At 32.3% G+C, this 12,563-nt stretch overlaps 1 protein-coding gene across 2 annotated transcripts; it reads right to left on the minus strand.

Annotated features, from left to right (window-relative positions):
• Positions 1–384: 384 nt before the first annotated feature.
• Positions 385–11,130, minus strand: LOC139522845 (adhesion G-protein coupled receptor D1-like). Of its 2 annotated transcripts, none has more exons than XM_071316451.1 (10): positions 11,022–11,130; positions 10,567–10,670; positions 9,555–9,654; positions 9,078–9,170; positions 8,514–8,638; positions 8,067–8,133; positions 6,245–6,330; positions 4,773–4,899; positions 4,224–4,415; positions 385–929 (listed from the first exon to the last, which is right to left on the minus strand). In XM_071316451.1, the coding sequence occupies exons 1-9, from the start codon at positions 11,061–11,063 to the stop codon at positions 4,224–4,226; spliced, it is 936 nt and encodes a 311-aa protein (XP_071172552.1). In that variant the 5' UTR covers positions 11,064–11,130; the 3' UTR covers positions 385–929. The 2 variants fall into 2 exon arrangements, with proteins under 2 accessions (XP_071172552.1, XP_071172551.1); XM_071316450.1 differs by having other exon boundaries at positions 494–929; positions 4,228–4,415.
• Positions 11,131–12,563: the final 1,433 nt, after the last annotated feature.

The following is a 12,563-nucleotide window of genomic DNA, read 5'->3' on the forward strand; positions in this document are numbered from 1 at the left end:
ATGTTTGACTGCTGCACCCTATTGTTGACATTTTTACCTATTGTGTACATGTCTCTTTGGTTTGTTCACACATCGTTCTCAAAATAATTGAATTTTATGCGACTGTCATACAAGTGAGAGGTTTAGCTAGCTATAAAACAATGTTTAATTAATCCACCATTTTCTACCTAAGAAAATGCCGGAACCAAGTCAGGAATATGACAGTTGTTATCCATTCGTTTGATGTACTTGAGCTTTTGGTTTTGCCAATTGATTAGGGACTTTCCGTTTTGAATTTTCATTCGAGTTCAGTATTTTTGTGATTTTACTTCCTATGGAAGCAAGGGCAATATTAAACATCTTTCCAAATGCATGGTCACGTTGGAATGACCCAAACTCCCAAACTCCTATATATATTTTATTGATTTGACATGCACATTACAAATAAAAAAAAAAAAAAAAAAAAAAAAAAAAAAACAACAAAAAAAAAACAAAAACAACAAAAAAACCAAAAAAATGTGCTCTGCAATTAAATCCAAACACTTACATACGAGTAGTATACAGTTTACAATATCTAGTTTTCAATACAAATCGCAACAATCGATGTATATATGTAATGTGAACGTATACATTGCATCTCATTGGCAATCATAAAAATGAATTATTTATTGTTTTCTTAATACGAATCTGAGACAATGTCAATTCCTTTCAGGAAGAATTATCAATTCATTAATAAAGCAAGTATATAACGTGGTATGTTTTAAGTTATTCGTTTTGTTTGTGTGGACCGGTGTTGAAGTATTCAGTTGTCACTCATTTTTCTGCCGGATGAACGTCTTCTTCTATGATGTAATTGATTTTGTTGAACCTCAAGTTGATGTCCAAACTTCTCAGTTTTGGTCACGACTTCAGATCTGCGACGATTCATCTTTACTCCGTTGTCTGAATGTCTGAAATAAAACAAAAGGTCAATATAAGTTGGTCTTATCCGTTTGATCTTGACCAGTTGACACACACCAAAAAATCCCTTGTGAAAATTAACCTGAATCAGCAGTAGGATAGTTTCCATATTTTTGATGAAAATGGACATTGATGTATTGCCTTTCCTCGTTTATGACTATCACCTTGCTGAATTCGGAAAAATACTTTCCGAATGTTGGTTCCTCAATGCTCTTAACTTCATTCTATATTTTCAACTCTGATTTGAGCATCACTAATGAGTCTTTTTAAGAAGAAAAGCGCTTCTGGTATATACAATTACAAGCCTGCTAAATCTTTGAGTTTTTAACTACATTTTTGTATTAACTTCAACTTGGAGTGATGAGTGAGCACGATATCTGTATATTAATTATTTAATACCGCGCATCACTCTATTTTAGATGGATGTCTTGAATCTTCTAGTGGATCCGGAACTGCTCCAAGTTCACGTGTAACTAGCAGGTTTGTGTTTCTCAATAATATGTTTCGCTGTAATGTGATTTACGGACTGTGCGCTCGTCGCTCTTCGTCACGTTTTGGTGGACATCTTTTAGATGTATAATTTAAATTGCCTGTTCGTACCGCATTAGGAAGTAGATCACAGTCGTATTGAGTCTTCCTTTAGTTTATTTAACTCACTCTTTCCCTCCTTTTGAGAGGCTCGTTTAAAGTTGACCTTTCACTACGACAAATTACTTTTATGATGACATTAAACGTTTATAATGAATGCGTAATGTTAAAATGCAGAAAAACAAATGTGAATAGAGGTAGCAATGTAAAGTGTCTCATTATGACGAAAGATGGCAGAGACTGAAATGCAATGAATGCTCCAACAGGAAACGTTATTCTGGTCTGTGTAATTACCCAATGACTCCATCCGAAAAATGAACCACTTTGCATACAAATACCTGGCTGAAATAGATATGGTTTGGTTGCAGTAAAGGGTTTAAATTAAATAAATTGACCACACCTTTGAAAAAACAGATGTGTAGATATTATGATATTTGATGAATAATACCTTAATTCATAATCATATGCCACTGTAATAATGGTAGGAGTAAGTGTTCCAGGACACTTATATACAATACATTATGATTATTATTCATCAGTGGTCAAAATCGCGAAAGTAAACATTGCTTTTTCCATTCGTCATTTTGTTTTTCTGCTTTGTTACATTTAAAATTGTAAGTTAAATTGTAATTAAGGTAAGCACCAATGTAAAGGCACTCGTTGTAAGAAACATGCATTAAAATATGCGCACTGTTAAAGGGCCGAGCCACCTTAATGGAGAACAGAAGACTCTAAAAGTATTACACGATGATTTGATGAGGGTGGTCATAAAGGCTCACATGGACTTTCGAGTGGAATAAAAACGAGTCAAGAAAGAAAGAAAAATCACTTAAAATACTGATAAGAAGGGAATTCCTACACAATAAGATGTATGCAAAGTAAGAATGTTAGATAAAGAAGATATATAATAAGGGTTAAGCAATATGTGTGTTTAAGATAGCATGTCGAATGAAAAGCAAAGCAATGTGCGAGTAAGAGGGAAATCAAAAGCTCAAACATATCAACTGTCATATTCTTGACTTGTTACAGACATTTTCTGATGTAGACAATGAGTGATTAAACCTGGTTTTATAGTCAAACCTCTCACATACATGAAAGTCGCATAAAGTTCCATTATATTGACAATAATGGGTGAGCAAAACAAACAGATATAAAGCGTAAAAATGTCAAAAATAGGGAGAACAGCATTTGCATATAATCTTAATTACTATAAAAACCAAAAAAAAAAAAAAAAAATGGCAACAACGAATTTAAAAGCATAAATACCAAGTGCATAAGCAAAAACGAAAGACAAAAAGACAAACATTTATATTGGCACAATAATACAATGACGGTATTTAAAAGTACCTAGCAACGTCAAATGGATATTGAACAGATATATCATGTTATGGGGGGGTATTTGCGAAAAATATCAGTCAAGGGACTGTCAAATGTCCCAAGCCGCTAGGCGAGAGAAATGTGGTCCCAAGACTGGTATTTTTCGCAAATACCCCTCCAAAACATGATGTATCTGTTTAATTACACCGAAAAGATTTTGCTTGATACAGTCTGTACATGTAAATGCTAATCTTAGTACCGCGGGAATTCATGATACATGTACGTTAACCCTTATACTGACAGCTGTCTTTTTGTAACGTCATGGTATCTATATGTGTAAACGTCATTGTTATTCCATTATTAAATCGTTCGTTTGTACAGACGTCTTTTTTCCCTCTTTATTATATCATGTTTATATCTCTTACAGTTTTCGGTTTAACTTTATCTATAGAGTTTAACCATGTTGTCTTAGTTAACAATCGGGATAAGTGAGAAAGGTCCCGAAATATTTTGGCGGGAACAGGCTCGCGGGGTTAACAAAGGAATATCCAAAATGGCAAATACCATGGTATTTGAGGCAAATTCATCGGCAATGGTAAAAAAAAAGACAAATTCTTTTGAAATGAGGAAAAAAAGTTAGAATATGCAAAAAATACACTGGTTCACAACCAATCAAAATGCAGCATTCTTACATAAGGTGTAATTATACCAAAAATAGACTAAACAGTAAAATTAATCGTTCAAAAATACAAATAAAAGAACACTACAACATGTAATTCAGAAGATAAACAACGTTAGTACCTAGAATCTATACTTCAGGACAAAAGTGCTTTATTTGTATAGTTGATACGAAATATTTATCAACAAGGTCTTGGTATCTACTAATGAAATTTGTTTTAGAACAAGGACGAAATGTTCTTTGTTATAACCCTGGTACATCAAAATTTTACTCAGACACTACTTGGTTACGCTTTATAATGTCTGAGAAGCAGCTGCAAGCTCTTTAATACCGATTTAGTTGATGTGTTCAGATTGATTTTAGGTAGCCGAAAACAATTGTTTGAATTTTGCCTTTTAAAGCTTAAAATCTAATAGTTTAAAATTTAACGAATCATAATACCTTCGCCGTATATTTCATTTTGCCATTTAATAAGGGACTTTCTGTTTTGAATTTTTCTTAGAGTTCGGTAGTTTTGTACTTTTTTCTCCTAAACTTTGATATTCTTTAAACTTTTGATAATGCATAATGAAGATCTAAACATGTACCAGGAAAATCTTGTATAGATATAGAATACGAAATTGTTCATTTTTCTTATAGAAATATATTTCCCCCCAAAGTACACAATACGAGCCAACTAATCTATACTAACACTACATACCTACCCGGAAGATGGATGGTCTAGTCTTGAATGGTTTCTTTCACTGTGTTCAAATACATTAGATGTTCTAGTGTAGTCCTCGCTGTAATCTACAGACACGGATGCGTCAGGGTCACGTGGTTTCATCTTCACACATAGAACTTTTCTTACTTGATTGTTAGTTAGAACATGACAGAAGAAAAGTAGCATTCCCTGTAAGGAAGATTCATAAGAAAAGTAAAAAGTAAAGGAACAATTAAAAACATTGTCGTCATATTAATAAATTTCAGAAGAAAACAGTACAATTTCAATCAAAACTTTGTGAGAATTTCTAGATAAAACATTTCGTTGAAATCACTAAGTTCATTTCAATTGTTTCTCCAAATTTAGTAATAAATATACTCTGGCAATCCACAATAAAAGTGACACAGATTTCCCTTCAAACCATATAAATGGATGGAACCATAGATACATATAGTTGAAATGTTTCTTAAATTAAGGATAATTTTTATTAACCTATATTGAAGTCATCTAAAATTTAGTTGTGTCAGACATGAAATATATTTCTACCTGTGTTGATGCCAGGAACACGAATACATAGGCCATGACCTTAGGAGAACCAAAGGTCACGATAAAACCAAGAGTCCATGTTAGTCCTAAAACACTCAACAACGACACCCCAGTTAAACACTGCTGCCTACAAACAAATATTCACACGCAGTAATCTCCAAAGATACATGTACAAATCTTCTTTATACCAGTATAATCAATAATATACATTAAAATATGCAATTCTTTGATATAATTATTTTGTAGTTTTTTTTGTTTAAGATCCGCACAACTAAAACTGTTAGCTTGTCACATTTACACTACTTACATTAAGATTTGTACTTTGCTGACGTTTCCATGAGGGAATCATTAACAAATCGTCATAACCCAATCATGTCTTCTTTTGTTTTGTATATAAGACATATGTGATAAACAACATCATAATCCTTATCTAAATTCTATTGATAGACACTGTCTTTAATGAAGCTGTAGCATCAAGAATTCCAATGAAGTTATCCTTTTCAAAAATATGCATGCGCCACCATGATTTGGTTGACTATTATAGAACATCTGTGTAACATTTAGATGTGACTGGATATGTTCTACTTGTTATGTTACTAAATCCCGTCGTCTTTTCGACGAATGTGACATTACATATTGCAACGTATCACAGAATGTGTACCTGCTGAGCAATATTGTTTCCACAATTTACCCAGGTTTTTAATGGGGTTCTTTATTGTGTGTAATATTTTGTTTTGGTGTTTGCGTTTTCGTCGTGTTTAAGCCATTGAATTGATTTATAGATTGATTGGTGTTAAACGCAACTTGTAACACTCTTGGGCTCGGATATATCTATTTCAGGTCTATAAACAGGGAATTTCAGACCTAAGAATAAGAAACAGCTAGGATATATCTATCTCAGGTCTATGAACAGAGAATTTCAGAACTAAGAATAAGAAACAGCTAGGACATATTTATCTCAGGTCTTTAAAAAGTAAAATCACAGAAATAGTGAACTTCAAAGAAAATTCAAATCGGAAAGTCCCTAATGAAATGGCAAAATCAAAAACTCAAGCATATCAAACGAAAGGACAACAACTGTCATATTCCTGACTTGGTACAGCCATTTTTTTTATGTGGAAAATGGTGGATTGATCCTGGTTTTATAGCTAGCTATACCTGTCACTTGTATGACAGTCGCAACAAATTCCATTATATTGACAACGATGCGTGAACAAAACAAACAGACATAATAGGCAAAAAGGTCAAAAATACAACAGTCAACACTGTAATCACTAAAAAAAAAAAACAAACAAATATGTAACAAAGAAGCACAAATTTAAACTGCATATAGACCAAGCACGGAATATCTGAACTATGAATAAGAAATAGCTATGGCATATCTATATCAACTAATCCAACAGAAATAAACCTTACTCTATAGGTAACGAAGCGCATATGTTATGAATGTTAATTAGATGTATCATACTCACTTTATTATATTAAGGAGACTTTCTCCACGTTTAATGTCAAGTGAGAAACGTGTAGCCATCATTAGAAGAAAAACACACCAATTGATCTAAATATAAAAAGAAGGGCAATTAAATAGTTGAATAAGTTATGTAAAATACATTGTATATTAATCTCAGATCTTTTTCTTTACGTCGAAGAGTCTATACAAAAAAGAAATGCTTTTTAGTTAACATTATTGGATTCACATGCACCTATAATGAAATTTTCAGTATATTAAACTTCATTCAGAGCTTTATATTTTACGTTTTATTCCCTGTTTATCTTAGATGTTTTGTCCAAATTAAAATGTTGTCATCTACCTTAAAAGTTTTACTTTTCATTTTACTTTCAAAATGTTTAATCCCACCTATTCACATTGGCCTGATCTAGTTTAAAAGGGATTCCAACCATATGTTCCCATTCAAACATTGAAAGGAGCGTTCCTATCCCCCGAAACCACCCATCCCCTAGATCCGCCACTGAGACACTATTAGTTATCTTGGTGTAATCAGGGGTGTACAGAATTTTACACCGTTGCTGAAAATTCAAACACCCTGAGGCGCAGCCGAATGGGTGTAAGAATTTTCAACAACGGTGTAAAATTCCGTACACCCCTAATTACACCAAGATAACGAATTTATTTCTTATGAACTATTCCGTTACTCATTTCTAAACCAGGATTTAATAATTGAAAAATGGTAATGAAACATTTCCAATTTTTTCAATGGCAAAGTTGCTGCGGATCGTCAAATACTTTTTTCTTTATTTAAGGGAAAATTCAGAAATTTTTGTGTTCTTTTGAATTTTTTGGGGAAAAAAATTTCAAATATTTTTTTCTAAATTTTTCAGAAATGTCCTCAATTTTCTTTTTTCTTTTTTTGACATTTTTTTCTTCTTCTAATTTTGGCAAAATTTTATTTTTTAATTTTTTTGGCAAAATTTTATTTTTTTACATTTTTTTGCCAAAATTGTATTTATCCGGGGTGAACAAGGGTGGAGTGTTTTTTTTCACCGGGGCAACTTACCAATCAGATTGCAGTATATCTGTTGCATAAGAAAGCATCATTTATATATCAAAGTTTTCTAACGTCCGTTATCGACAACGTATCATTGAATTTGTGAATAGATTCCAAAAGCTTAAAATGCACATGACTGGTTACTCCATATATATTTTACTGCTTCTCTGCCAATCAAGCAAATTTACTGAGGAATTAGAGCAGACTTGCCGGTTATGCCCTTGAATAGGGTTCGATGCCTCTGTTGACTATTACATGCACATGTTTTGAACGAAAAAAGCCTCATAAATTGTACTGATGTCGTCATAAATTGTTTGATCGACTCCGAGGCTATTTCTGAACTCGTTAGTGGCTGTATAACTTTGTCATACATCCCAGAATGTCTTTCCGACATTATTAACGGTTTTTTTTCATGTTCCTGTGCGGTACCAATATCTCTGTCAGTACAATTCTGGCATGATTTATAACATGTTCTTCCCTGTAAATTCTCTGTTGATAAATTATTTAACAAACTTAAGTTCCATCTCCCTCAGGAAATGACGACCTTAGGCGAGTTGGGCATTTTTTTTAGGTTCCTTTTAGTAATACTACTCCTCACGTTTACAGGTCTCATACATCCGAATCTTTCAAAATTTGGTGGTTGGATCATTCCTATTGAAGGTGAATCAAGTTAATTTTCTAGTTTTTCATATAACTTGTGTGTTGTGTAAATGACCGGCGTTTTTCTATGTAAATGTGACTGTGGAATATAGATATGTTGTTCTATTATAACAGATTTAGTACTTACAATTTGTATTATCATCACCGGACCAAGAAAAGCCCATCTGGTTCCGTGCTCCGTAGGTAACCAGCATCTACAAACAACCGAAACATATTGTTGGATGTAAATCTTATTCAACATTTATAGAATTATGACAAATAATAACCCGGAAGAACTGTATTATGATTAACTTAAATCAAGGTGTAAAGTGAAAGGAAAAATATAACTGAACATCTGAAATACACTAAAAAAAATATAATGTTGCCTTTTTCAATCATCACTTGATTCAAAGCAAAAATCCGAGTACTTTTAAGTATACACCGGTGGTTTATAATGAGTTATTCCTTTGTCGATGTTATTTACAGGCCCAGCCTATTTGGACAAACATTTCCGAATTAATTCACACCATGTGATAGTTTATTAACCAATAGATTAATCCAATTATACTATGAAGTATAACAAAAAATAACTTACAAAGCACCTTTTCCAAAGTCTGCTCCTCGCAGCGAGACTGTCAATAAAGATATTATTAATGGCGCTACCCAGCACATAAACACAATCACTGGTCGTTTCTTCTTGATATCTCCAAAGTTTTTCAACTGAAAACAATAACTTGTAAGTATATGAATGTAGATTAAAAACAAACATGATAACATAACTCCAATGTCGGAAAAAGTAGTAGCTTGGTTTTGAATGTTAAGTTGATATTATTCCTAATGATAACGTTTGCTTGTTAAAGTTTCGATCTATCTATCATCGTTTTCAAGTTAATACTCAAAACATTTTTTTTTACTGTAAACGGATTAGACCGTTGGTTTTACCGTTTGAATGGTTTTACACTAGTTATTTTGGGGACCCTTTATACCTTGCTGTTCGTTGTGAGCCAAGGCTTCGTGTTGAATGCCGTACCTTGATGTGTACAGGTTTACTTTTATAAATTGTTACATGGATGGAGAGTTCTCTCATTAGCACTCATATCACATATTCCTATATCTATTGTATATTATCTATTTTTATGGAAGTTTATAATTGTATTACCTTAGAGCATAGATGAATCCCATATGAGAAAGAACAAAAGTGGACAACGAGAAACAAATACTGTATGACAACTGTGGCGGATGTACACATTCCCTAAAAATTAAAATAAGATGTCAATTTCATAAATCATATATAAGCAAAATAAAGTAACAACACACATCGCTTAACTAGTAAACATTTTTAAAGGGGCCAGCTGAAGCCCGTCTCTGCGGGATTTTCTGTTTGTGTTGAAAACCTATTGGTGGCTTTCTGCTGTTTTCTGCTCTTTGGTTGGTTTGGTGTCTCGTTTACACATCCCCCGTTGCCATTCTCAATTTTATTAACATTTTACTTTAAATCATATATATATATATTTTTCAATAAACCAAACTTTTATCTATATTTCAATCGGAATAACATTTATAAAACTTAGATTTCACGATTAACATTACAAAAAATGACAAAGACAGACATTTACATATTTTGTCAACATTTTACCTTTTCGGGATAGGCATTTTCTGCTGCTATGAACGCCAGTTGTGATGTAACCAAACTGATGCAAAGATTTGTTAATATGAAAGTGCTGTCATTCCCTACACTACAATTATAAACAAACATTGTCAAGGCCTCAATTTGACTTTAAGATTGCAAACAGCAATAACAAAATTTGCCCCTGTTAATTACATACAATAGTTATCAAAGGTACATATAAAAGGTTTATGTCTAGAATTATTACACAACATTCCTTTCGTTTTCATTATATTTGCGATAAGATAACTGAAACCAACTATTTTTCGCCAGCATTACGAGAAGAAAAATAACGCGAAAATAAATAGTCGGTTTGTGTTGCCCAGTCTATAGTTTTTTTTATGTTGTGTTTTTTTTACTGCTTTTTGTATTTGTGTTTTGATCTTTCATTTTTTCGCCATGGAGTTGTCAGTTTATTTTCGACTTATGAGTTTGAGTGGGTACCTTTGGTATTTTATTCTGCTTCGCCAATAACGCCCAAACGGGTCTTTTCTTGAACTAAGAGAATCGCAATAATAAACCGTTGCAGACTAGAAAGTAAAAAATGAATAAAAGTACCCGCAGTATAAGTTGGTATACACCAATAATATCTGTGTTTACTAGTGTTTGCTACCTTGACCATTTGATGCATTATGTCTCACTTGGAATTTCTTTTTAAAGTGTTTTCGTAGGAAACATACTTTGGAAAAAAATTACTAGTAATGTAATCGAATGTGTTTGGAAACTGAATTATTATTATGTCTTTTGACAATAAGTGTTTTTATGTCACGAAAACAACTGTTATCATTTCTCTTCCTAATGTTTCATAGTTTCAGTTTTAAACGTCTTTTTTCCATGGACGTACCGGATATATATCTATTCAATGATTTGTACCCATTCAAGAATGATTGTGTTATCAACTAATGAATCATAACTTTAAGCATGCAACCTGGAGTAACCTTTTGAATGAACTTCAATAAAATTTAAATTTCTAACTACTTACGGAAGAAAGCATATCAAGCATAACGACAGCATAGTACCGACGAATGAAAATCCACATCCGGTCACTGTTAACTTTATAAGATTAGCATTGTCACCATCTGTCACCTAGATAGATTATAAACATTTAATTACTTTGGTTTCTGATAATAATGGAAATACAATACTTTTACTGACAAAAATGCTTCAAAAATAATTTTGGCTTAGTCTTTCACTGAACATAAATCAGATTTACAAGAAAGATACTTTATTTGTACTAACACAATTATATTGTTGGAAACTACTCAGCGCATATTCACCCTGTGGATTTTTTTGTTATACTTTACTGTAATTATTTACACATTTATTTAGGTATAATGAAGTGAGTGAAATTTTATATGCAATAACATGGCAAAAGCAAAGTCTGGAAATTCTCAGTCGGAATTATTTTTAAAAAATGGAATAGAATTATATACTCACTGTTTTATTCCCCAGTTCCATCAAAAATAAGTAGTTTGCCATCTTTCTAATGAAAAGAGAAAAATGTCATTTGAAGTTTTGAATAAACAGAAGATCATATTCAATAATGGAAAGAAGAAAACAATCAAACTTCAGACTTCTTAAGAAACAGAGAACATTAAGGTACAAAATTGAAATCAAGTCCTATTAAAACAGACATCACCATGGCCAATAGAAAACAGACATCACCATGGCCAATAGAAAACGACAAAAAGACCAACAACAATGACAAAATATTTCATAGAAAACCAATGCTTGAGCAACACGAACCAGGGTCAACTCAGGTGCTCCGGAATGGTAAACCATTACTTTTTTACATTTAACTCCCAAATGTTATATACTTATACTTTGATTCTTCTTTTTTGGCATGCTACATTCCCTCAAATTAAATGAAAGAGAAAAATAATAGTAAATAAGTTCGCCAGTAATATAAAAGATCCATGTTTCTTAAAAATACAATAAACGAGTAAATTAATAAAAAAGGATAAAACATTTTTTTATATCGCAATATCAAAAGATGCACATACCTTCTATTACTTCTCCTGTTCGTATTAGATGCAAATAAGAACTGCCATCCAGGGAAAATGAGTATGATGGGAGAAGAAACATGTATTATTTTTTATCCTATTACTTGGGTGCGGAAAATTCTCTATTAAATCGTATTATTTCTAAGTAATTACCACAGATATGTATTAAATCTTGTAGAAATTTTAATTAATAATTGACATGCGAGGCTTCTATTGACATAAGAAGACTATTTGATTGTGTACTGCCGTAGTACGTTGATCTGGTGTTGTTTTTTCCTTGTTCGTTTGTCCTTGGTGGAATTTTGTTTCAATGGCAGTCATACCAAAGTTTATTGCTTTACTATTTTATCTAAAAGATAACAACATTGAATCCTCAAGAGTAATGACACTAACATACCTTTTTATTCAAAATAAAGTGGCGTTTACCAATTTTGAAACTAATCTCATCTCTATGATAAAAATCTATCATGAATCTCAAAAAAGAAATTCGGATAAGTATACCATACACCCTATGCATTGCTGGTTAGAAAAGGAATGTTATTGGTGACTATCTATGTAAAATTTTACTGACATATCGTAGAGGTGAAACTTCCAAATAAAGGGCATTTAAGTAAACGTCTCCATTCCTTATTTAACGCACATAGATTCTTATTTGTACATCTAGCACAGAAAAACGGACATTCTCATAGATAATTTTGCTCTATGAAAGAAGTATCTATAACTGATAAAAGCTTTTGGGAAGCAATGAATTTCGAGATATGCACCAGCATAAAATCGAACCATAGACTCTACATTGACCAAAAGAATGAGTCATTCGACCTTTCATTGAGCAAACTTGGAAAAGTTTACACAAGAATACATCTCTATTACAGATATGAAATAAGCTAAGATATACTATACAAAATGAAGATAATGCGAGATAAAATTGATGTTGATTTTTTTTATCAGTTAAAGAATTTGGATTGGAAAAAGGAGG

Source organism: Mytilus edulis, chromosome 5 (genome assembly GCF_963676685.1).
Source record: "Mytilus edulis chromosome 5, xbMytEdul2.2, whole genome shotgun sequence".
NCBI lineage: Eukaryota > Metazoa > Mollusca > Bivalvia > Mytilida > Mytilidae > Mytilus > Mytilus edulis.

What these genes read in the sequence shown, in the direction of transcription:
- LOC139522845 (XM_071316450.1), bottom strand. Translation starts at nt 11,063, where the DNA reads ATGGCAAACTACTTATTTTTGATGGAACTGGGGAATAAAACA. An exon ending in CGGTGATGATAATACAAATT is followed by an intron (nt 6,331 to 8,066) that starts GTAAGTACTAAA and finishes TTTTATATTTAG; the next exon opens with ATCAATTGGTGTGTTTTTCT. An exon ending in AGTCTCCTTAATATAATAAA is followed by an intron (nt 4,900 to 6,244) that starts GTGAGTATGATA and finishes ATTTGTTTGTAG; the next exon opens with GCAGCAGTGTTTAACTGGGG.